Genomic DNA, 24,804 nt, shown 5'->3' with positions numbered 1-24,804 from the left:
CATCAGACTCCAGAAATGTTTTATAGGTAAATTCAGATGGGAACTTCTTGCTGAAGAAGATAGTGTTTTTAAGATACTATTTGAGAGTCAGGGAGAACAGAAGCGTTTCCTCCATCATTTGGGAAACCTTCTTTTGTTTGCAGCCTTCTACATTATGATCTGGCAACATCTTTTCCGTCTTCTCCTCCTGTCTTCTGAATATATAACTTTTCAATGGTTATCCACCCTTTCAATTGCTGATTCAACCCAGGAAATTATACATTTCATTTTTCTGATGACATTAGCATGACTTCCATGCTAATAGGATTTCCAGGTGTCATCCATTCTACCATGCCCCTCCTTTATATCTCCATAAATATCAGGACCAATGACCCATTTAAATTACATTACGTTTGTAGCTATATTCCAGGTTACATCTTAATTCATTCATCATCCAAAAAAGTCTGATAACATCCATTCTCTTCCCCATCAAGAGTACTATCTCTCAACTCACCTTACTACACCTAAATATGTCAATATTTTTGTTCCTGCCATTCTAGTGAACACCCCAATTATTTGTGAAGATTAATCTTCGATTTACCTTCCAATTTTAACTTAACATTTGACAGTGATAATATCTCCTCATTACTAAGGTTTTCTTGACTTTGAAAATAACTTCATTTTCTTGGAACTTGTCAATGTATCACAGTAATACTTCCCATTTCCAGACTTCTGCAATTGATTTTTTAAAAAAGGAAACATTGCTCTTATGCTGACAGAATTGTGATGAGTGAAATGGCCGTCATTCCAAATTAGGTCAACACTTTTACACGAATCTGTTTAAATTTTAATCTTCTTTTACATGCTTTTCCTGTTGTTTTTGTATATTATAATTTAACAACAAAATTCTGCATGTCAAGTGAAATATTTATGGTGAAAGTGAATTTATTTTGATTAATGAGCATTCATAAAATTATTGTGCATGCAAGCTTTGCACATTTTTTGGTTTTCATATTGATTTTGTTTCTGAAATAATGTTTTCCAAAATTAATGAGTGTAATAATTTTCCATAGTGTTTTAAATAGACTTTTGGGTCTCTTGGACTGGTGATAATTTCAGGGAAGATTTTCCTTTGAGTTGCATTTCTTCCACTGCATTTTTGCCTTTGTCTTGTTTGTTCTTTTGCAGAATATGTTCATCATTGGCTGCGCCACAATTTGTTGCCCATCAATAATTACTGTTGAAAAGCCAGTGGTGAACAATCTTGTTGAATCATTGCAATCCACATGGTGTCGGCACAACTGCAGTGCTTTTGGGGAGGGAGTTTCGGGATTGTGTGATTATATTCCCAAGTCAGAATGGTGTGCTGCTTGGAAGGAAATTGCAGGTTGAGGTGTTCCTATGCATTTGCTGTCCTCATCCTTCTGAGTGATAGAGATCATGGGTTTAGAAATTGCTATCAAAGGGGTGTTTGAGTTGCTGCAGTGCATCTTGTAAATAATACACACTGCTGACCCTGTGTATCAGTAGAGGGATAGAATGTTGAAGGCATAAATATGGAGTGTGAATCAAACTGGCTACTTTGTGCTGGAATGTATAAAGCTGCTTGAGTGCTATTAAAACTGCACTCATCAACACAAATGGAGAATATCCCATTGCATTTCTGACTTGCGCTCTTGTAGATAGTGGTCAGGAGAGTCAGGAGGTGAAAGACTAGATTAGATTAGATTAGATTAGATTACTTACAGTGTGGAAACAGGCCCTTCGGCCCAACAAGTCCACACCGACCCACCGAAGCGCAACCCACCCATACCCCTACATTTGCCCCTTACCTAACACTACGGGCAATTTAGCTTGGCCAATTCACCTGACCCGCACATCTTTGGACTGTGGGAGGAAACCGGAGCACCCGAAGGAAACCCACGTAGACACAGGGAGAACGTGCAAACTCCACACAGTCGCCTGAGGGGAGAATTGAACCCGGGTCTCGGGTGCTGCGAGACAGCAGTGCTAATCACTGTGCCACCGTGCCGCCCACCAGTCTCCAGAGTTTCCAGCCTTTCACTGATTTATATTCTGTCATCAATTCTATCAAATACTAAAATGGAAGAGAAAGGGAATAACAAACCTTGCATCCTGGGAATGTCATCAATGGTTTGCCATCCCTTATTAATTTTTCTTTTTTGCATGTTCCATTCAGTAGGGACCAAATGCCTCTTCTTGGCTTTAAATTTTTACTGGCTTTGAATTTTGCAGTGGTTTCCCGGTGGTCCTGGGAAATTCGCTATTGTCAGTGTTTATTTTAAGCCGTTGAAACCAGCCTAAAATACAGCATGATTCCAGAAAGTTATTTAAACCATTAGAAAAGCAAGATTCTCTCCCACCCATAGTTAATTGCAAAGCTGCTGAAAAGTATTTCATATTGAAAGTGAAACATTTGCTACATCCTGATCATCAAAACTCTTTCAGTAAAACTGAGGTTTGGATCAAATATAAAACATTTCCCTGGTATGCCATTTTTCTGCTATATGGGGAATTCAACCTCAATTTATTTCTCACCTCTTAATTGATTTTTAAAGACGAGATCTTGGTCCTTAAAGATATTGTCTGTTAACATATTGTGCAAATGGGATATGCTAGTTTGATGTTCCAAATTAAGCAGTTGATAACTCTTAAGTCTTCCTTTGCCTTCTACCTGATTTTTTATGGATCCTGTATAAGTCTGCTTTATCTATCTTAAAGGGCACTGTCACCTATGCCCTTAGTTTGGAGCCAAAATGCTTTAAGTTTAAATTCTTACCTTTTTTTTTGTTTACGTTCCATAATGGCCTGACCCTTCCCCATCTCTTTTATTTGATTTTAAAGCACATCTTCATCTTTTTGCCCCATTATTGTCGATTATACCAACTGTTTTGAATCTCTCCCCACCTCCATGCTTTCGTTTACCCTTATAATATCTTCTCATTTTAGTGTTATTATTATACTCAAATGTAGTGCTCAGATGATTTCCTATGATAATTATTTTCAGTTTGCATTAAGACAACACAAGTGACAAGCTTAAAAGTTGTGTTAGCCAAAGTATAACACAGCCTGCAGACACCACATCAGTCTGTACAGCTACCTACAGACTCAGTTTAAGATTAGATTCTTATCTGCGACAGACTGCTAATGCTAGCCAAACCAAAGCTTTAGAAATCCCGGTCTGAATTTTATCAAATATTTTAGAAATGTTAATTTTGGAGAGTTTCTTGGAGAACTTTTCTCCATAATCTCATTTGTTCTTTTGTGTGTCCATCCATGGCAGAAATACTCGCCATTGTGACAAATTTGCAGGATTTCACTGCCAGTCCCATATTTAAAGCACACTGTGGACCAATGATGCCACGAATACTCATTGATGATGAAACTAATGGGAGGGAAATGAAAAAAAGAATAGCTTCAAGGGCACAGATGCCATTTCATTGCAAATAACAACAACTACTTGAATCAAGCTACACAGGCTACCCATCCTTAGTGCCATGCCATGTTAAAACCCTGTCTTCGGGAATGCTATTCTTTCCCTAATGCATAGCTCAGCATAAAATCTTGTGATTGTTTAATGTCTGAACCACCTATGCCTAAATGCCATTTAATAGTTGAAAAAGTTGACTTTTATTGAAAAAAACAAAAATAAAAAATAAACAACGGAAAAGAGCGGCATTTGTTTTGGGACCAAACAACGGTGATTTGTCTTTCAAGTAAAAATAAACTTGTCAATGAATGCTTACTTCACCCAAATCATGTTTATCAGATGTTGTTTCAATTAAGTCCTGTCTGGCTTATTCTATCCAATGTTTCAGCACTTTGTCATGTTGAAGGTGAGGTTCCTCCTACTCAATGTTCTGATCTTTCTCTTTGAAAGTTTACTGCTGCTCTCTCAGTTCTTCAGGGTCCATCACATCTCCTCTTTGCCAGCTCCTGTTGTGCAGATCACAGCATGCTAGGATTATGCATTACTTTCTGGACTGGACTGCAAGGATCTTCCCCAGCACTGAACCAAGCATGAGAAACTCATTTTCAGGAGGCCTATTGCCTTCTCCGCAATGGCCCTGGTGGAACAACAGACAGCAATGTATCTATGCTCAGTAGTGATCTGTCTAACACCATATTGGTAGTAGCCTTGATAAATTTCTCGTCAAGAGATCCCATGCATGCAGATTAGTTTGATTTTAGAGTAGGATAAAAGATCGGCACAACACCAAAGGCTGAAGGACTTGTATTATGCTGTACTGTTCTATGTTCTATGTCTTCAGTGGATTCTTGAAAGCAACAAGTTGCCATAAGAAATTGGAGGATCACTAAAACCCTGCCCTCCACCCCATCCAAGAAAGGCAATATTTTAAGAGCAAGGTGGCAAATACTTAGTTTAAATGAAAAGAAATCAGCTCCATGCTCTTAAGCAGTCTGAGACCCTCAAGTGAGTAAGTTACTTTTTTTTGTATGGTTTCACAAAGTTGAGGACAGTGCAGACATGTTAGTCAAGGACTGTGAAATCTTGGAACCAGAATGGCATAAAATTTTATGACATTTAGAATCCTTGAAATCAATAAACTGACAGAGCTGCATAGAATGTGGGGGTTCTATGCTTGTGGAGTTAATGGCATAACTGTAATGTTACTAGCTAATGAGCTAGGAGCAGAGGTTCAAATCTTGCTAGGCAACTTGTGTTTTGATTTTATTTATTTATTATCACATGTATTTTTTACAAAAATACAATGAAAAGTTGTGTATATTGTCGTCACTCTCTAGCGCCATCTTAAAACCCAGAAAAATAAACTAAAATATGGAATATAAAGGCAGAAGATTGAAGAAATAAAGATAAAGAGGTCAACTTCAAAGTCCTTCTTGTTAATTCCTCCCCCATCAGCCTAGTGGCCAGACAAGCATCACTTTGCTGCCCCACAGCCACTGGAACAAAATTTGCCCCTTTTCAGTGCTGTCTCACCTTCACCGATGCCCTCGCCACTCTAAATCCTCACTGGACCCAACTAATGCAGATACCATCAATACTGTTGAGTACTACACCTGCCCAAATTTGACTCTGCCAACTCCATGATTCTGTGCTGGATGCTGATACCGTTGGGAACCCAAAGTAGCGATGAGTCTGCGCTGGGCACATTTTAGTCCGAGTTGGACCCATTTTAAACTGAATTACCTGTGATTACTCTCAACTACCCTCCAGTTTAGCAAGCCCCTTAGTTCAAGGAAATTAGGGATGGGTAACATATGGACTCGTCAGTGAAGCAACGTCCCATGGAACCATATTAAAATTTCTATAGAGATTGCAGGAATGTCATTTTAGAATTTTAGAGCATTTCTGTTTTAGTTAGCTTGCTTGTTTGTCCATAATTTAGGATGATTCTGACCTCTCAAAATGCCATGTAGAAGAACAAGGATGAAGGTGCATGAATTGAAGCACCTCCAAGTCCTCCTCCAGCTTGAATGGAACATATGTCGCTGTTTTATTATTGTTTTGGGGTAAAAATCAAACCATATTATTGGATTGCTTTCACTACATGAATTACATTATGTGGAACTACTTTGTAAAGTAAAAGAAAAGGGCAACAAATGCAGATCTTACACTGAGGCAGAAAAAAATTTAAAAAGTAGTTTCTGGAATTCTTTAATATTTTTAGAAAGATTTGTGGCCATTTCAGTACTAAGATTTTAAGTTTCATTTGTTCAAACACACCCACTTTAAAGACAAAAGTAACAATGTGGTCTAACTTCCCGCTACCATAACATGAAAAGGGAACTGAGAAAATGAACATTTGCTGATCTAAATATCACTGGAGCATAATGTGCATGCTTTGCAAACAGATGTGCTGCTCTCCTTTGCAGCAGAACCAACAGTAGTGCCACAAATTTGGCTGTTGCTGCTTTTCCCTGAAAGGCAATCCCTCTCACCCCAAAAAAGCAGCTTCCAAACAGTATACCTTTTGACAGGGGAATGGGCACAGGGTACTCCTGCACTACCTGCCCACACTTGTCTTCCTGATGGACACACAACACTTTTCTGTCTGTGTAGCCCTTACCTGTGGTGTGACCACCTCACTAAATGTGCTATCCGCAATGTTCTCAGCAAGTGGATGCTCTCATAGTGAATCCATCAGGAGTTCCAGCTACTTCATGTAACTAATCAGGAGCTGCAGTTGAAAACTTCCTGCACATGTGGTCACCTTGGATACTGAAAGTGACACAGATTCCTCACATATTGCAGAAGGAGTATTAAAATGAGTCAAGTTCTCCTGTCAGTGATATTGTCAGCTGCACGTGAATGAACAATGCATCCATATCAGCAGAGACAATTAGTGATGCCCTAAACTTTGGTACCTTTTTTTCTATTGTGCCACAAACATGATTATGGTCAGCTTGGGAGGAGACTGAGCAAACATGATTCCACTATAACTCCCTGGAATGAAACAAGGAATTCTCACATTCATACTTTTCATTTATTAATATTATTGAACACAAGTTCTTCCTCTGAGATTTGCAATGGGGTTACATTTTATTCAATTTCTAGAAACTGCAGATTATGCAAATTACCTTTATTAGATGTAGAATGTAGAACATAGAACAGGACAGCACAGTACAGGCCATTCAGCCCATGATGTTGTGCAGAGCATTTATCTTAATCTAAGATCAGTCTAACCTACACACCTCTCAATTTACTGCCATCCATGTGCTTGTCCAGCAGTCGCTTAAATGTCCCTAATGTCTCTGGCTCTACTATCACCGCTGGCAATGCATTCCATGCACCCACCATTCTGTGTACAGAACCTACATCTGACATCTCCCCTATACCTTCTTCCAATCACCTTAAAATTATGACCCCTCGTGACAGCCATTTTTGCCCTTGGGAAAAGTCTCTGGCTATCTACTCTATCTAAGCCTCTCATTACCTTGTACACCTCTATCAAGTCATCTCTCTTCCTTCTTCTCTCCAGTGTGAAAAGTCCCAGCTCACTCAACCTCTCTTCATAACACAAGCCCTTCAATCCAGGCAGCATCCTGGATTAACCTTGGATATATCTGCTACAGCCCCGGGAACTTATCTATCTTGATGCTTCCCAGAACTTCCAGCACATCTACTTTCTTAATATCAACCTGTTCAAGCCTATTAACCTGGTTCACTGTGTTCTCACTATCAACAGGTCTGTACTATCTGTAATATTTGTATCATATGTTGCTGCAACATACAAGAGGGAACCTTTCTAAAATAATCTATTATATTCTATTATAGATTGCAGAGGGAATGGCATTTATTGAAAGAAAAAATTACATCCATCGAGACCTTAGAGCAGCCAATGTTTTGGTATCTGAAAACCTGATGTGTAAAATTGCTGATTTTGGCCTTGCTCGAATAATCGAAGATAATGAGTACACAGCCAAAGAAGGTACATTTCAAAACTCTGTGCTTGAAACTGGATGGGAATTTCATAAATGCTTAATTAAATAAAACGGCTACAAACATGAAAATAAAGATGTTTAAGAATAAATGAGATATAATTAAAATGTTCAATTATAAAATGAAATTATAAATCAGAGATTGATAGATTCTTGATGTCACGAGGAATTAAGGGCTACGGGGAGAATGCTGGTAAGTGGAGTTGAAATGCCCATCAGCCATGATTGAATGGCTGAGCGGACTCGATGGGCTGAATGGCCTTACTTCCACTCCTATGTCTTATGGTCTTATGGAAACTGAAAGATGGCTGGCATCTTACTTGATTTGGAGGGGGCGGTGTTGGATTGGGGTATAAAAGGTAAAAATCACACAACACCAGGTTATAGTCCAAAAGGTTTAGCTTTCAGAGCACTGCTCCTTCATCAGGTGACATTTTATTTGTCCTTCAGGAATTTGAAGCAGAATTTCCTTAATGTACCCTTCTCCTCATTTGTAATTTTGCATGTTTATGTTATTTTCCCAGGGCTTAGTGCTTCCCTTACATGTTTCCCACTCAGTGGATTCTAAATGCAATCTAAGGGCTTATTTTCAGTTTATATGCCATCTCCAAGCTGCATTAATGTCCTGGAATCATCGTTTCCAGGCTCTCTTGAACTGATTACTTTAAAATTTTAAATAATCAAACAAGTGACAAATTCATTAATTCTGTGCATTGTTTGTCACAAAATCAAGAAACTAAGTGATAGAATTTGTTATATTTTAGTATTTGATGTCAGGATAAAAACAGTCACCAATTCAACCAATAATTTGTGATGATTTGTTATGTAGGAAAATTGGTTACGAATTGAGTTTTAGACATTATGAGAAGAATATCTGAGTTTTCAAACATTCCCTTATATTTCAGTCACTTTAAGGTGATTAAATATTTAGTGACATATTGGCAGAGGTCTGTATCAGCACACTCTGATGCATGAGGATCATGGCGTTTCGTTAGAGAAAGGATGTCGAGCTTTTGCAGATGCCAATGGATTATAACTCAGTTAATTTACAAAACTTTGTTTCAAGTCTCTTAACTCACTTGCACTTTGAAAATGTAGCACAATAGTTAAGAATTTTTGCTAGTTAAACATTGACTAACATTTGCTAACAAATTTTTAACAAAATCTCTGAATTTCAATGGATATCATGATGGCATGAGCATATAACTATCATAAGTGATCTTCTGGTGCAGTGGTAGTGTCCCTGCAAGTCCCACCTGCCATGGAGGTATGTCATAACATGCCGGGACAAGTTGATTCAAAATAATTAGAATTGTTTCTAGCACCTTAAATATGAGGTCAGACTGTAAGATTGCAAATGCAGTTTAATACACTTCGCTCGAACTCCTTGTTTATGATCACATCGTGATCATGGGGATTTTCATCTAATGAGCTTTTGTTTTGTTTTTTAACTAGTATTTAGCCGAGATAATGTTGCTTGAATGCATAATTAAAACTACCCAGTCGCTGAAGCTGATTCATGTGTGGGTCAATTTGAATATATTTTATTGAAAAAAAAATGGCATCAATATCTTCAATAAATTATCACTGTTTGAAACATTTAATTGAAACATTTATTCTGTAGGCAGCAGTTAATAAATAATTACTTTCACTTAAATGGAATACCACATAACAAAGAAAGAATAAATCAATGATAGGTAAAATTGTCCCCTGAAGAGGTTGCCTATAGTTTTATTAATGACCATGCCCCTTGTCATAAAGAATGATGTGGCATACAGAAATTAGCACTGAAAATGTGTTGCTGGAAAAGAGCAGCAGGTCAGGCAGCATCCAAGGAGCAGGAGAATTGACGTTTCAGGCTCATGCCCGAAACGTCGATTCTGCTGCCCCTTAGATGTTGCATGACCTGCTGCTCTTTTCCAGCAACACATTTTCAACTCTGATCTCCAGCATCTGCAGTCCTCACTTTCTCCGCATACAGAAATTAATTTTGTACAAAGTTATGGCATCATGAACATTGTGACAACAAATCAGTTGAAAAGTTTAATTACTGTTTAGTTTTCATATAACCTGTCTGATTCCACCAACTTCTTTTGACACGTGTACAGATTTTTAAACTTTTATTTTGTCAATCTCTCTTCCTTGGTTTCTTTTCTAAGTTATAAAAAGGGTGTGGTGGAAGAGAAGATATGTACTAAGTTATCATATTTATGCATAGATCAGTATTTATATTATCTTTATACTCTGACATTCTTCAGTGTTCTAACTTTGCAGGAAGTTGAGTCTCAAAATATAATTGAAGTTTTTTTTTGTTTCAGGGGCTAAATTTCCAATAAAATGGACAGCACCTGAAGCTATAAGCTACGGGTCTTTCACGATTAAATCAGATGTTTGGTCCTTTGGAGTTCTCCTCTATGAAATAGTCACATATGGAAAAATACCATATCCAGGTAAGTATGATTTGGAGATGCCGGTGTTGGACTAGGGTGTACAAAGTTAAAAATTACACAACACCAGCTTATAGTCCAACAGGTTTAATTGGAAGCACACTAGCTTTCAGAGTGTCGCTCCTATCACCTGATGAAGGAACGACGCTCCGAAAACTAGTGTGCCTCCAATTAACCTGTTGGACTATAACTTGGTGTTGTGCCATTTTTAACTACATCCAGGTAAGAACACCCATACTAAGCAGTTTCTGATCACTGGGATAATGTGATAGAAGGCATAATTTGACTTCCAAAGGATATCATTCATTATAACACAGCTACTGAAATTGTAAGAAATACAAGATAAAGGAGGATTATACACATACCAATGTTAGTTACAAAAGAACAGCTTAAGATTTATTTAGCAATCTTCATCTTTCTGTTAAGGAACTAAATAGAATAATTTCTACGGTGATTCAAAATGTTTATTTTTACAGTTACTTAAATCAAAAAAACAGAAAAGGCATTTTTTGGTTCATCTTTTCTTTCAAACGTTTACTTAGTAGTTTAATGATCCAATGGTGTAATTAAAGGGTAGAAATGAAGAACTATTTGTTATTTTATTGTCACTCTTCTCCAACTTTGATTAAACCACCTCTTGTTCTTCACATTGGTACTAATACTTTACTTCAAGAATTACCTTTAGTATAAACTCTTCATGACTGCAATTGTTTATACATAATAACATCCTAATGAACTTTTTTTTTCCCTTGAATGCATTCATCTTTCTGTTAGGAATTGCCCAAAACTGTTGTACAATACTCTAATGACATTCTAAGATCTGGTTCAATTTCAGCATGATTTTCTTTTGTATCCTATATCTTATGACACAAAATCAATAACCTCATACATTTAGATTTGGAATTAGCCACGTAAACGTGTAGGTGAAAGTGGGTACTGCAAATGCTGGAGATTAGAGTCAAGGTGAGAATACTGCTGGAATCACACAGCAGATCAGGCAGCATCCAAGGAGCAGGAAAATTGACATCTCAGGCAAATCCCCTTTGTCAGTAATGGGGGCTGCTGCTTTCCAGCACTACTCTAGTCTTGACGCATTAAAGTGTCCACAGAGCAAGATAATAATCACTTTTTGTGGGGCTCTAAATTTGTGGCTTCAGACTGCATTCTCCTCACTCAAATGCAAGCTGTTAATAGTATGAACACTTTGTTCTTTTTATGTTCATAACTGGATTTTAACTTTTTGATAAAGAGGCAATTCATTCAATCACTTAATCTATTATGTTATGAGCATAATCCTCAAAACAACTGGAAACAGGTGCTGAAGAAAAAATACCGCAACTGGAACGGTCTTACTTTCTCAGGTATATTTTAGCTACTGCCGCAAAATATTTCATGATTTTGGATTTAGGAGAGTGTAAAGACAAACTTTTGAATGTCTTTTAATTTTGTGCTTTAATAAAAAAAAAGCAGTTGTGCATGTTTTGAAAAGTAAGTGACATGACAGGGCATAATGTCAGTAGCTGCTTGAACAACCAGTAATTGAAGTTTGGTAACAGACAAACTGGTGATCGGGGTATAGCCATTCAAGCTAGGAACAAGTTACACAGAGAGAAAGCAAAAAGTGCTTGGATTTCCTTTGCTCAGGAGAACTCTGCTCTCTGCAGTCAAAGCTCGTTAGACTGGAAAAGAAACAGTTAATCTTTCTTGTAATGGTTTTAAGCTGTGACTTTTAAACTTATAAATCAGAGTTTTTTTTAATAGATATCTTGTGTCTCTTAGCAACCAATGAAAGTGTGCAGAGAATGATGACTGAAAGAGAGCAGAAGAGTAATAAGGATAATCTCAACAGCAGTGCTTGGGAACAAAAACTGTCTGTACAGTTTTTCTATGTTGCCCAAAAGCCTAATTTCCTTGTTTGGCTTTTTTTTTTCTGTCTATCTGTCTTGTGTGTACGGAGGATTTTTGAGTTCTAATTAATAATGTTATATACCAGAGATTTATAACTATTTATCTAAAATCAAAGTATGTTTATTTGTAATAGATAATTATTCTTGTTTGATACAAAAACCTGATCTTTCATGCAGAGTCTGAAAGTCAGATAAATTGGGGAATTTCTGCAAACTGCATAAACTTTTGTGATGACTCCAGAAATATTGGGGCTCGATTTTCCAGTGCACCATAACAAGGCTTTGTTCAGAAGCATATTAGTATACTGGAAAGCTTATGTTGTGTTGCAGTCCCAATAAAAAATGATAATTTCTAAAAAAACATTGAATTCCTAGTGACTGGCTGATGAAGGGTCAAATGGCAAGATAATGGGCAGCATAGTGGCACAGTGGTTAGCACTGCTGCCTCACAGTGCCGGAGACCCGAGTTCAATTCCCGCCTCAGGCGAGTGACTGTGTGGAGTTTGCACATTCTCCCCGTGTCTATATGGGTTTCCTCCAGGTGCTCTGGTTTCCTCCCACATTCCAAAAATATGCAGATTAGGTGAACTGGCCATGCTAAATTGCCCGTAGTGTTACGTGAAGGGATAAATGTAGGGGAATGGGTCTGGGTGCGTTGTGCTTTTGCGGGTTGGTGTGGACTTGTTGGGCCGAAGGGCCTGTTTCCACACTAATCTAGTAATCTAATAATAATTGAAGACTTACTGTAATAAATACACAAAAAAATCAAAATTGGCTGAACAGAATTTATTAAAAACTAATGCACCAAGCTACAGGAAGCATTTTATTTTAAATTCTGTGCTATAACCAACAACACCGCCTCCTTTTGCTTTCCTTGCACACTCGGAGATTTCTTTCTGTCATGGAGTCCTTCTCAAATAATTCACCTCACTCAATTTGCATACGACTTAAATAAAGTCCATTAACCCTTGGTTTTAAAGATTCACCTATCACTGGAAACAACCTTATCTCAGATAGCAAAATTGCGCGTTTTTGATTTCTTGTCTGCTTCCCATTTCATTATATGCTGTGATACTTTTAAATGCTGTCCAGCCAAGTCCCCCACTCTATTTAATCATTCCCGAAAATCTGACATATACTCTAAATATGTGGTCTATGAATTCTGACTTAGCAATTTCTCCTTAATCCATTTTATTGGTCCTCTCACTTCATGCCCAAAAACGAATTCAAATGGACTGAATTTGGTTGATTCATTTGGTGCATCTCTGATCACAAAAGATACATGCAGAAGTCTCTTTTCCCAATCATCTGGATAGTAAGACCATTCGACCATAAGACATAGGAATGGAAGTAAGGCCTTTCGGCCCATCGAGTCCACTCCGCCATTCAATCATGGCTGATGGGCATTTCAACTCCACTTGCCAGCATTCTCCCCGTAGCCCTTAATTACTCGTGATATCAAGAATCTATCAATCTCTGCCTTGAAGACATTTAGCGTCCCGGCATCCACTGGACTCTGCGGCAATGAATTCCACAGACCCACCACTCTCTGGCTGAAGAAATGTCTCTGCATTTCTGTTCTGAATTGACCCTGTCTAATTCTAAGGCTGCTTCCACGGGTCCTAGTCTCCTCGCCTAATGGAAACAATTTCCTAGCGTCCATCCTTTCCAAGCCATTGTATTATCTTGCAAGTTTCTATTAAGTCTCCCCTCAATCTTCTAAACTCCAATTAATACAATCCCAGGATCCTCAGCCGTTCCTCGTATGTTAGACCAACCATTCCAGGGATCATCCGTGTGAATCTCCGCTGGACACGTTCTGGTGCCAGTATGTCCTTCCTGATGTGTGGGGACCAAAACTGAACACTGTACTCCAAATAGGGCCTAACGAGAGATTTATAAAGTCTCAGCACAACAGTGCTTTTATATTCCAACCCTCTTGAGATAAATGACAACATTGCATTCACTTCCTTAATCACAGACTCAACCTGCATCTTTACCTTTAGAGAATCCTCAACTAGCACTCCCAGATCCCTTTGTACTTTGGCTTAACGAATTTTCTCACCGTTTAGAAAGTAGTCTATGCTTTTATTCTTTTTTCCAAAGTGAAAGACCTCGCATTTGCTCACGTTGAATTCCATCAGCCATTTCCTGGACCACTCTCCCAAACTGTCTAGATCCTTCTGCATCCTCCCCAGTCCCTCAGTACTACCTGCCCTCCACCTAACTTCATATCATCGGCAAACTTCACTAGAATGCCCCCAGTCCCTTCATCCAGATCATTAATATATAATGTGAACAGCTGTGGCCCCAACACTGAACCCTGCGGGACACCGCTTGTCACCGGCTGCCGTTCTGAAAAAAAACCTTTTATCCCAACTCTCTGTCTTCTGTCAGACAGCCAATCCTCAATCCATACCAGTAGCTCACTTCGAACACCATGGGCCCTCACCTTGCTCAGCAGCCTCCCGTGTGGCACCTTATCAAAGGCCTTTTGGAAGTCTAGATAGACCACATCCACTGGGTTTCCCTGGTCTAACCTACTTGTCACCTCTTCAAAGAATTCCAACAGGTTTGTCAGACCCGACCTCCCCTTACTAAATCCATGTTGACTTGTTCTAATCAGACTCTGCTCTTCCAAGAATTTAGAAACCTCATCTTTAATCCTTAATTAAGTCTTGACTGTAAGCCCTCAACATGGTCTTTAATGTCTCAAAGTGCTCCCTGCAATTCTGAATGATATATAGATTTGAATTGTTTTAATCCTAAGTTGTCCATAACTTGCTTGAATAATTTAGCAACAGAACTCTACCCATGTCTCGTATGTTTGAATATGTAATGGTCTCCATTTCCTCATTAAAATATCACTTTTAAGGTAGTAGCACACTGAGATACATCTAGATTCTCCATCTGTGTATGCTTTTTGATACAATTGGCTTAGTTTTTCATCTTTCTGCTGTACTTCAGTCAATTTCTCTGAACTTTGTCATCTATCTGCTCCTGGTTTGTCTCAACCATTTGATGAAACAGGGTCTCTGCTAATTCCATTTTGACATTCTTATCTATACTCTCAGATGTCTTCTGTTTCAACTGGTAACATTGTGACCTTGTTACAGTTTGAAAAAATCTCAGGATATGCAAGTTTTAATAGTTCATTTGCCTGAGTTTCCACTGGCTTTTCAACCACAATAGGCAGCACTCCTACCTGTGAACCAGCTATATCATTAGCAAGGATAAAATGTACTCGTGGAGTGAAGAGTTTGTCCAGTACACCTACTAAGACTTCCTTGCTCTTCACTGGACACTCTAACCTCACAAAGCTTACCTTCAATCTTCATCTCCATCCTTTTAAGCTGACTTTCCTGTCTAAGTGCCAATTTCTAAAGTTCGAACTTTTTTTTTCTCTCCTGTCTCCTTTTCTATCTCTTCTCTCTTTCTTATTCTTTTTGTTATTCTCAAGCAATTAATTCTTTGTCTCTTTCCTTGGCTTTTAATCATAATTCAAACAGTTTCATTTCTTTTGCCACTACTCAAGCTGCATCATTCTCAATTGAATTTTAGCCATCTCTAAAGATTCTAATGACGTTTCCAGCAAATTTAAATGCTGAGCTATTGCTGTAATTATCTCTCCTTTCCTCACAGAAAGAGGCAGCTCCAACTCCAGCTTGACTGCCAATTCCAGCAGCTTTTCCTTGTTTATTTTTCTAAGGCCCCCCCAAAGTCAACTTCTTCTATCCTCAGAAAGCTCTTGGTTACTGAAAGAGGCATTACTACATTACACACCGCTTAAGCCAACGGAATTCAACATTTATGGGTGGCATGGTAGCTCAGAGGTTTGCACTGTTGCCTCACAGTGCTAGGAACCCGGATTCGATTCCTGACTCAGTCTGTGTGGAGTTTGCACATTCTCCCCGTGTCTGTGTGGGTTTCTTCTGGGTGCTCCAGTTTCCTCCCACAACCTAAAGATGGGCAGATTAGTTGAATTGGCCATGCTAAAATTGCCCATAGTGTTCAGGGAATGTAGAGCAATAGGTGAATGGGTCTGGGTGGCTTGCTCTTCAGAGGGTCAGTGTGGACTTGTTGGGCATTTAAAGATCTCTCACATATCAGATATGGATTTACCCTCAAACAGCTGTTTCCAGTCTAATTTCTCCAGTTCCTGCCTAATACTGTCATAATTAGCCTTCTCTCAATTTAGCACTTTCACCAAAGGACCAGTCTTATCCTTATCCATAACTATCTTAAAAGTTACAGAATTATGATCACACTTCCAAAAAAGCTCCCCATTGAAACTTCAATCACTTGGGCTGATTCCTCAATAAAAGTTCTGGTATGGCTCCTTCCCAATTGGACTACCTACATCTTGTTTCAGAAGACTTTCTGGATGCACGTAACAAATTCTGCCCCATCTAAGCCCCTAAGAGGGTCCTAGTCAATATTGGGGAGGTTAAAATCACCCACAACAATACTCCTGTCACTTGATTATCTTTCCATGATCTACTGATATATCTATTCCTTTATCTCCCACTGGCTATTGGGAGGTCTATAATATAACCCCCCCACCCCTCCCTAATCATAATGATTGTCCCTTTCTTATTCCTAATTCTACCCACATGGCCTCACTGGATGAGCCCTCCAAGATGCCTTCTCTTAGTACAACTGTGATATTCTCCTTAATCAACTCCCCATCTCTTTTACATCCCTCTCTATCTCACCTGAAAACCTAATCACTGGAACATTGAGCTGCCGGTCCTGCCTTCTCTCGACAAAGTTTCTGTAATGGCTATAACATCGTAGTTCCACGTACAATCCAGTCTCCAAGCTCATCTGCCTTACCTGTTATACTTCATCGACTAAAATAATTACACTTAAAACTGCCATGTTCTTCCACCATGCTCTGCCTATTCTTCCTATTAAACTTTGCTGTTTGTGGTATATATAAATGATTTAGTCTTGTAGGAGGATTGATTAGTATGTTTGTGGATGATATGAAAATTGGTGGGTGGCAAATAGTGAGGAAGATAGCATTAGAGTACAGAAGAATATAGATGAACTGATCAGTAGCAAGTGAAATTCAAGCCAGATAAATGCAAGGTGATGCCCTTCAGCAGGACAAACAGGACAAGGGAATATGATGAACCTGAGGATCCTGGGAAGCACCAAAGATCAGCAGTACTTTGGTCTGCATGTCCACCAATTTCTCAAGGTGGAGGAGTGGGTAGATAAATTTGTTGAGGATATTAGGATACTTTTATTAGCTGAGGCATACAGTTTAAGAGTGGGGATGTTATGTGGAATTGTATAAAATGTTTGTTAGGCTGCAGTTAGAGAAATGTATGCAGTTCTGGAATCCACGTTATAGAATTATGCAGGAAATAATGCAGGGGAGGCTACCAGGGTTGAAGGGTTTTAGTTATGAATAGAGATTGGAAAGACTGGGCTGTTTTACTTGGAGCAGAGGAGACTGAGGGGAATCATGAGTTGTATAAAATTATGAGCAACATTGGCAAAAAGGAACTTTCTCCCTGGGTAAAGCAATGATAAACTTAAGGTCAGGGGCAGGAAATTTGTAGGGAATGTGAGGATTTTGTAGGGGATGGGAAAGTGATAGGAATCTTGAGCTCACTGTGTGCAGGGACGTAGAGGCAAAAACAGTACATTTAAGAAGTACTTAGGTATGCACTTGTGATATCAAGGCATACAAGGGTATAGATCAACTGCTGAAAAATTGTATTAGAATAGTCAGGTGGATTGTGAGGAGTTTGTCATATGAAGAGAGATTGAACAGTTTAGGCCTATACTCTCTGGAATTTAGAAAAATGAGGGGTGATCAAATTGAGGTATTCAAGATGATAAAAGGTGTAGATAAAATTGATGTGGAGCAGACACTCCCTCTTGTGGGCCATTTCAGGATGAGAAGTCTGAGTCTTAGGATAAAAGGTAGCAAATTTAAAATAGAGTTAAGGAGGAACTACTTCTCCCAAAGGGTTTTGAATCTGTGGAATTTGCTACCCCAGTGGATGCTGGGACAGAGTAAATTTAAGGAGGAGTTAGACAGATTTTTAACTGGTAATGAGTTGAAGAGATATGGAGAAAAGGCGGACATCGGCCACGATTGAATGACAGAGCAGATGCGATGGGCGAAATAGCCTAAGTCTGCTCTTTTGAACTTATGATGCAAACTTGATAGGATGAAGGACCTTTTTCTGTGCTGTAGACCTCTGGAAGGACAAAATACATTTCCATGGAATTTAGTTTTTCAGTAGAGGTGCAGTGTCACATAGTATGATTTATTTCCTTTCCTAAATGAAATTAAAAGCTTAATTAATTTTAATTCCATTCTACCATGACAAAATGGTTGTTGTGTAATTTCAAACTAAATGCCATCTATAAAAAGTGCCAAAACCATTCATAGGAATCAAGATGGAGCTATTGCAGTGATTAAGAGCAAAAAGTAAGTTTGAGGGGGTTTCTATCAGTAACAACTGAAGTCCAAAAGGAGAATTGCATAGACATGCCATTGTAACCTAGTTTCTTTCTTAATCACTTGTAGTGAACTTAAAAAGGGGAAATGACAGTAAAGTTTAGAGTTGAGGAGAAATTAGATTAGTTCCTTCATTTTATTTTTGTAATTCAGCAGCAAAGTTTCACTGACCTAAAGTAAACATGCCTTCCTTCCAACTTGGAGCTATTGTAAATTCAAAACTTGTCTGTATCTAATTTTAGGTAAATCTGTTTTTTTTAAATTCCTGGAATCTGTTCCTATTTTTCACATCCACTGTCTAATTCCAAGGATATATTAAAGAATTATATGATCTAATGCCTTTGAATAAAGAATTATAGTAGTACTCTAACAGTTTCAGAAGTGCCATTTTCAAATGTACATGAAATTTAAAAATAGGTTATTATCATGGACCAGATTTTCTAGGGTGACAATCTCACACAGATCACCATTCCTATCATTTTTTAAATGAAAGCGGAAGCTCTACTTCCATTCTGACATTTCTTTCATAGCATAGAACTGTCAGAGGAAGACAAACTATGGACTCTTTTTGCAGCAGCCAGCTGCCATATTCTCAGACTTAAAGGTCCTGACAGCCACTTTGACAGCTGCAGTCAAACAGTAAGTACGTAAGGTAGTATGAGAGACTATTGTGCCAGAAAGACCAACACATCTGAACATTTCAAATGTTGACACATTTGGCTGAAGTTATATGTAGGGTGCCAGCTGGGATAGGGATAGGGTGCCAGCTGGTTAGAGTTCTAGCTGGGATGAATATAAAGGTGTCAGCTAGATTGGTTACTGTGGCAAGGGTTTAGAGTGACAGTGTATTAGCCACAAGTAGGGGCAGGTAAGTAATGCAGTGTTTAGTGGGGCAGGTGAAGAGTGAGTTTGGGGAAGAGGAAGGCATGGTCTTGATCAGGTTTGGCAGCATGGGCACCAGTTTGTATCCCGAAAGACTGTAAGGTGTCTGGAAAATATGTAATTGGAATAAGCATGGGGTCTGTTAATTATTTCTTCAGGAATTAGACTGTGTGTTTAACGGTCTAACTTTTTTCTGAGTAACTACTAATTTCATTGGAAACATCCAAAGTCTCTGATTTAATTGGAAATTTTTGGAGTGATCCTGACATAGAGGAATTGCCCAACAGAAAATTCATTTTTCTGGGCAATTCCTTTGGAATATGCTACAATGGGAATACCTCAAGTCCTCATGTGCCATTTGCATTTACACTGGAATAATAATAGTCTGGCCAAAGGAAAATCTGCACCTTTGTATAAAGGAAATTGTCTTTGGAACCATGAAACTTTCTGCAACATGATTTGATCCATATCACAATTAGGTGCTGATCACTAAAGTGACAATAAAAAATTGCCGCAATCTGAATTAAATTCATCTTTCCACAACTTCATGAAAACATCATTCTAAGAAGTGAAATACCTGTGAAATTACTGTCAGAAGTTCAATTATGATAAGTTCAATTCGGGCAGCACGGTGGCACAGTGATTAGCACTACTGCCTCACAGCACCAGAGATCTGGGTTCAATTCCCGACTCAGGCGACTGCACATTCTCCCTGTGTCTGCGTGGGTTTCCTCCGGGTGCTCCGGTTTCCTCCCACAGTCCAAAGATGTGCAGGTTAGGTAAATTGGCCATGCTAAATTGCCTGTTGTGTTAGGTAAAGGTGTAAATGTAGGGGAATGGGTGGGTTGCGCTTCGGCGAGTCGGTGTGGACTTGTTTGGCCGAAGGGCCTGTTTCCACACTGTAAGTAATCTAATCTAATCTAATCATATGACGAATGGCACCATAATGAGAAGTATTTTCTTCACCATCAAGACCTTTGTTCAAACTTTGATGCCAAAGGAGGCACTGTTACTGAGTAATTGGTAAGCTATTATACTTGTAATAAACAATCGGTATCGTTGAGGTATGGCAAGGCATCTCAAGCAAGTGGAATGTACAGCCTGTGGAATGTGAAAATAATGTTTAAAAAAAGGTAGAATTAAAGTTATTCTGTATGAACGTACACAGCATTTGAATTTGATGATTTGAATGCATAAATTATGGAAGTTATTTAATTGCCATTAAGAGACATGAGAGTAATGTGACCGAGATTGGAAAGTCAATATCCAATAATTTTCTAAATTCTAAAAGAATAGAGGAAAAAAAAGAGTGAGGTAACATTCTTATTGAAGAATGATAGTACAGTACTATATTAGGAAGAGTTGATCTTAGATTGGAAAATCAAGATGTAGAAATGTTTTGTGCAGAGCTCCAATAAAACAGCAAGGGAAAGCAAACGATAGTGCAAATTGGTTGTACAGCACTAATATTGGTTATACTATTAATTAGTTAATGAGATTAGAATCCCTACAGCATGGAAACGGGCCCTTTGGCCCAACAAGTCCACACCAACCCTCCAAAGAGTAACCCACCCAAACCCATTTCTCTCTGACTAACGCACCTAACCTATAGGCAATTTAGCATGGCCAATTCACCTGCACATCTTTGGACTGTGGGAGGAAGCCGGAGCAAACCCACATAGACACCAGGAGAATGTGCAAACTCCATACAGACAGTCACTCAAGGCTGGAATCGAACCTGGGACCTGGTGCTGTGAGGTAGCAGTGCTAACCACTGAACCACTGTGCCGCTTCAAAGAGATGCATGTAACGTGGGTATTATTGTAACAATTGGTGGCTTTAATTTTCATATAGACTTCACATATAAGGAGGAGAATGAATTCTTGGAATGTATAAGAGATAGGTTTCTGGAACAATATGTTGAGGAGCTAAGTAGATGTCGAGAAATTGTGGATTCAGTATGTAATGTGAAAGGGTTAACCCGACTACATTGCTGCAAATAGTGGAAATAGTGACCATAATTTCACATTAAGTTTGAATACAACAATTTATTCTTGAACCAGAATCTTAAATCAGAGCAATGGAAACTAAAGGTCTGAAGGGAAAGTTGGTTGGGTGGATTGAGAATATACGCTAAATACTAGCCACTGCCTTTCTATTGTCAGTTTTTTTCAATGAAGTATTTTTATCTAATGCACAAACACCCAAATGGAAGGGCATAGTAATCATTGTTCAAGAAAATAGATGAACGGTTCTCAAGGAAATGGTTTCGGACAATGCCAGAAAAGGTCTTGAAAATTGGAAAGAATTTAGGACCCAGCAATGGAGGCAACCCAACAACTTAAAGGAAAGGGAAAAGAGAATAAAAATGCAAGCTAGTGAGGGACATAAAGGCAGACTGTAAAACTTCTATTAATATGTGAAAGGTAAAATATTCAAAAATGTATGCTAGGTAATGTTGGGCACGTTTTGAATTTATCATGGAGCAAAGAGAAATAGATGAGAAGCTAAACAGTTGCTTTGTATCTGTCTTCCTGGAAGACTGTAAAGAAAAGCTCTCAGAAATACTAGCTGACCAAGAGACTTGGGTAACTGAAGAATGAAAAGAAATTTGTTTTAGTGAAGAGGCAGCACTTTAGAAATTAAGTGGATTAAGGGTTAATAAATCTGTTGTACCAGATGAGCTTTGCTACTGTTGAAGAAAATAGCAATGGAGGTATTGGAAGTTATCTTCAGTAATTTTATCGATTCTAGAAAGGATTTGAAGCTGAAGAGTAGAGGAAGATGGAGAATGATGGATCTGTTAGCTTGATTTAGGAAAAACGTTGGAATCAAAGAAAAGAAAAAACTGAACATTTTGAAAAGAATGGCAAAATTGGGTGGAGTTAACATAGACTTTTGAAAGGGAAATCATTTTTGATACAGTTGGTGGAGTTTAGTATGGATACTAGTATACTGGTATGGATTGAAAATTGGTTAATCGACAGCATCAAGTAGAAATAAATGGATCATTTTCAGGGTGGTGGGCTAATATGCAAAGTAGCAGCACATGGTATAGCAGCATCATACTAGCAAGGTAGAATGTGAAGTGAGAGATCCCATAGGGTAGGTGTTGCAATTTCAGCTTTTTACATTTTATAAGAATGGTTTTGATGAAAGGAATGGAGGTATAGAAGTTAAATTTACAGGTTACACAGCTGAGTAAGACGTATACAGAGAAGAGGACAGAAGGAAGTTGCTAACCAATATAAATAGATTGCTTGAGTGGGCTAAAATCTGGAAAATAGAGCATAATGTGGAAAAGTGGAAAATTATTCACTTTGGCAGGTAGAATTAAAATACATCACAGAAATGTTGCAGCACAGAAGGAGATCATTTGGCCCATCATGCCTGCATAAGCTTTAGTACGTACTGCCAATCTTCTGCCCTTTCCCCATACCTGAAACATCATTCCTATCCAAATAATCACCCAAATTCTAATTGAACGCCTCAATTGAACTTGTCTCCATCACATTCCCACACAATTATTCCACAATAAACAGACAGAAGTCATTGTCCATATTTGCACATATTGGGAAGTGTGACTAGGTCCTGCAATGATGATTCAGAGACTTAGGTAGCAAACTAAAAAGCAGGACCTCTAGTGCAGTAAACACAGGATTATTCCCCATGCCACGTGCCACTGATGCTAGGAACAGAGTACAGTTGAACACATGGCTAAAGAGCTGATGTAGAGGATGTCTTCCAGGGAAGGTAGGAGCTTACAAGGACAGGTTGCACCTAAATTGGAGGGGCACCAGCATCCTGGCAGGAAGGTTTGGTAGTGCCACTCAGAAAAGTTTAAACTAGTAGCAGGGAGGTGGAAACTGAAGCAGCAGGTCAGTAGGTAGAAAAATTTGGGGAAGAGCTTGAGACTATGGGAAATATAGCTAAGAAGAACAGGGAGATGTTGCTGAAATCAGTGGAACTGGAGGCTTGGACTGTATTTATTTCAATGCAAGAAGTACAACAGATAAGATGCATCAACTTAAGAGCCTGGATTACTGCATACAATTATGATGTTGTTGCAATCACAGAAATATAGTTGAAAGAGGGACAGGATTGGCAGCTTAACATTCTGGGATATCAATGTTTTAGACAAGAAAGAGGAAGAAGCAAAAGAGGTGGGAACATAACACAGCTATGTTGAGGGAGGGCCCCCTGGAGGTTCCTGCAGCGAAATATTCTGGGTAGAATTAAAAACTAAGAAGGGTGTAATCGCAATGCTGGGATTGGACTACAGACCTCCCAGCTATCAGCAAGTGATAAAGGAAGAGATACGTAATCACATTCTAGAAAGATGTGAAAATATGGTGGATGGTATTATGGTGGATGATTTTAACTTTCCCCATATTGACTTGGGAGTCCTTTAGTGCCAGGCAGTTGGATAGGAAGCAATTTATTAGGTATGTCCAGAAGAGTTTTTTTGAAACAATATGTGGATGATCCAACAAGGGAGGGGGCCATACTGGACCTGGTATTGGGAAAAGAACCCAGCCAGGTGATCAACATGAGGAAGCATTTTGAGAATAGTAGCCATAATTCTGTAGGTTTCCAGATACTTATGGATAAGGACAAGAGTGGACCTCGGATGAAAGTATTAAATTGGAGAAAGGCCAACTATAACTGAATTAGGCAAGAATTGGAAAATGTGGATTGGGAGCACTTGTTTGATGGTAAATCTACATCTGACATGTGGGAGACTTTTAAAAACATGCTGATTAGAGTGCAGGAGAGGCATACTGTTTAAAAATGAGGGACAGGAAAGGCAGTGTTTAGGACCCTTGAAGGACAGGGGAATTTATCAGCTTAGTCAAAAAGAAAGTGATAGTAAGGACTGCAGATGCAGGAGAGTCAAAGTCGATGAGGTGTAGCACTGGAAAAAGCTTTGTGGGTCAGGCAGCTTCAGAGAAGCAGGAGAGTTGACATTTTGGGCAGCACCCTTCATCAGAACTGGGAAGGGGGAAGAGGGCTGAGAAATGAAAGGGAGCAGGATGGGGCTGGGGAAAGGTAGGTGGGATGGCGATAGGTGAATACAGATAGGAGGTGATTGCAGTAGGTCAGTGGGAATAGATGGGAAGGAAGATGGAGAGGTAGATCAGGTCAAGAGGGCAGGGCTGAGTCAGATGGTTGGATCTGAGATGAGGAGGGGAGATTTGGAAACTGGTGAATTCAAGATTGAGATTTGTGTGGTTGTAGGCTTCCAAGGCTGAAGATGCGGTGTTCTTCCTCCAGTTTGCGGATGGCCTTGTTTAGGTGGTGGAGGAGGCCCAGAATGGACATGTCACTGGGAGAGGGAGAGGGAGGTGGGGTTGCTTGGTGTGTATAGACCAGAGAGGTTCCCTGAACCATTCTGTGAGTTTGCACTCGTTTCTGATGTAGATGAACCCACATTGAGAGCAATGGATGTGCTTGAGGATATGCAAATAAATCTCTGTCAGATTTGGAATCATCCTTTTGGGCTTTGGATGGAGGTGAAACGTTGACTCTCCTTGGATGCTGCCTAACTGGCTTTGCTTTTTCCAGTGTCACACTTTATCAACAAAATCAAACATACCTAAGGTCTAGGTAACTAAAAACAGACAAAGTCCTTGGAGAATATAGACAAAGTAGGAAAGAG

General features: G+C 39.0%; 1 protein-coding gene across 2 annotated transcripts in view; it reads left to right on the top strand.

The window, feature by feature from the left end:
- lyn (LYN proto-oncogene, Src family tyrosine kinase) overlaps positions 1-24,804 on the top strand; it is a 108,642-nt gene that overhangs the window by 70,808 nt on the left and 13,030 nt on the right. For both annotated transcript variants that reach the window (XM_060823449.1, XM_060823445.1), the window contains exons 11-12: positions 7,262-7,415; positions 9,744-9,875. In XM_060823449.1, coding sequence (XP_060679432.1) covers positions 7,262-7,415; positions 9,744-9,875 — 286 coding nt within the window. The remainder of the gene's footprint in view (positions 1-7,261; positions 7,416-9,743; positions 9,876-24,804) is intronic.

The sequence above is a fragment of the Hemiscyllium ocellatum genome, chromosome 4 (genome assembly GCF_020745735.1).
Source record: "Hemiscyllium ocellatum isolate sHemOce1 chromosome 4, sHemOce1.pat.X.cur, whole genome shotgun sequence".
NCBI classification, from domain to species: domain Eukaryota; kingdom Metazoa; phylum Chordata; class Chondrichthyes; order Orectolobiformes; family Hemiscylliidae; genus Hemiscyllium; species Hemiscyllium ocellatum.
The sequence above is the reverse complement of the archived record's forward strand: the minus strand, read 5'-3'. Positions and strand labels throughout refer to the sequence as shown.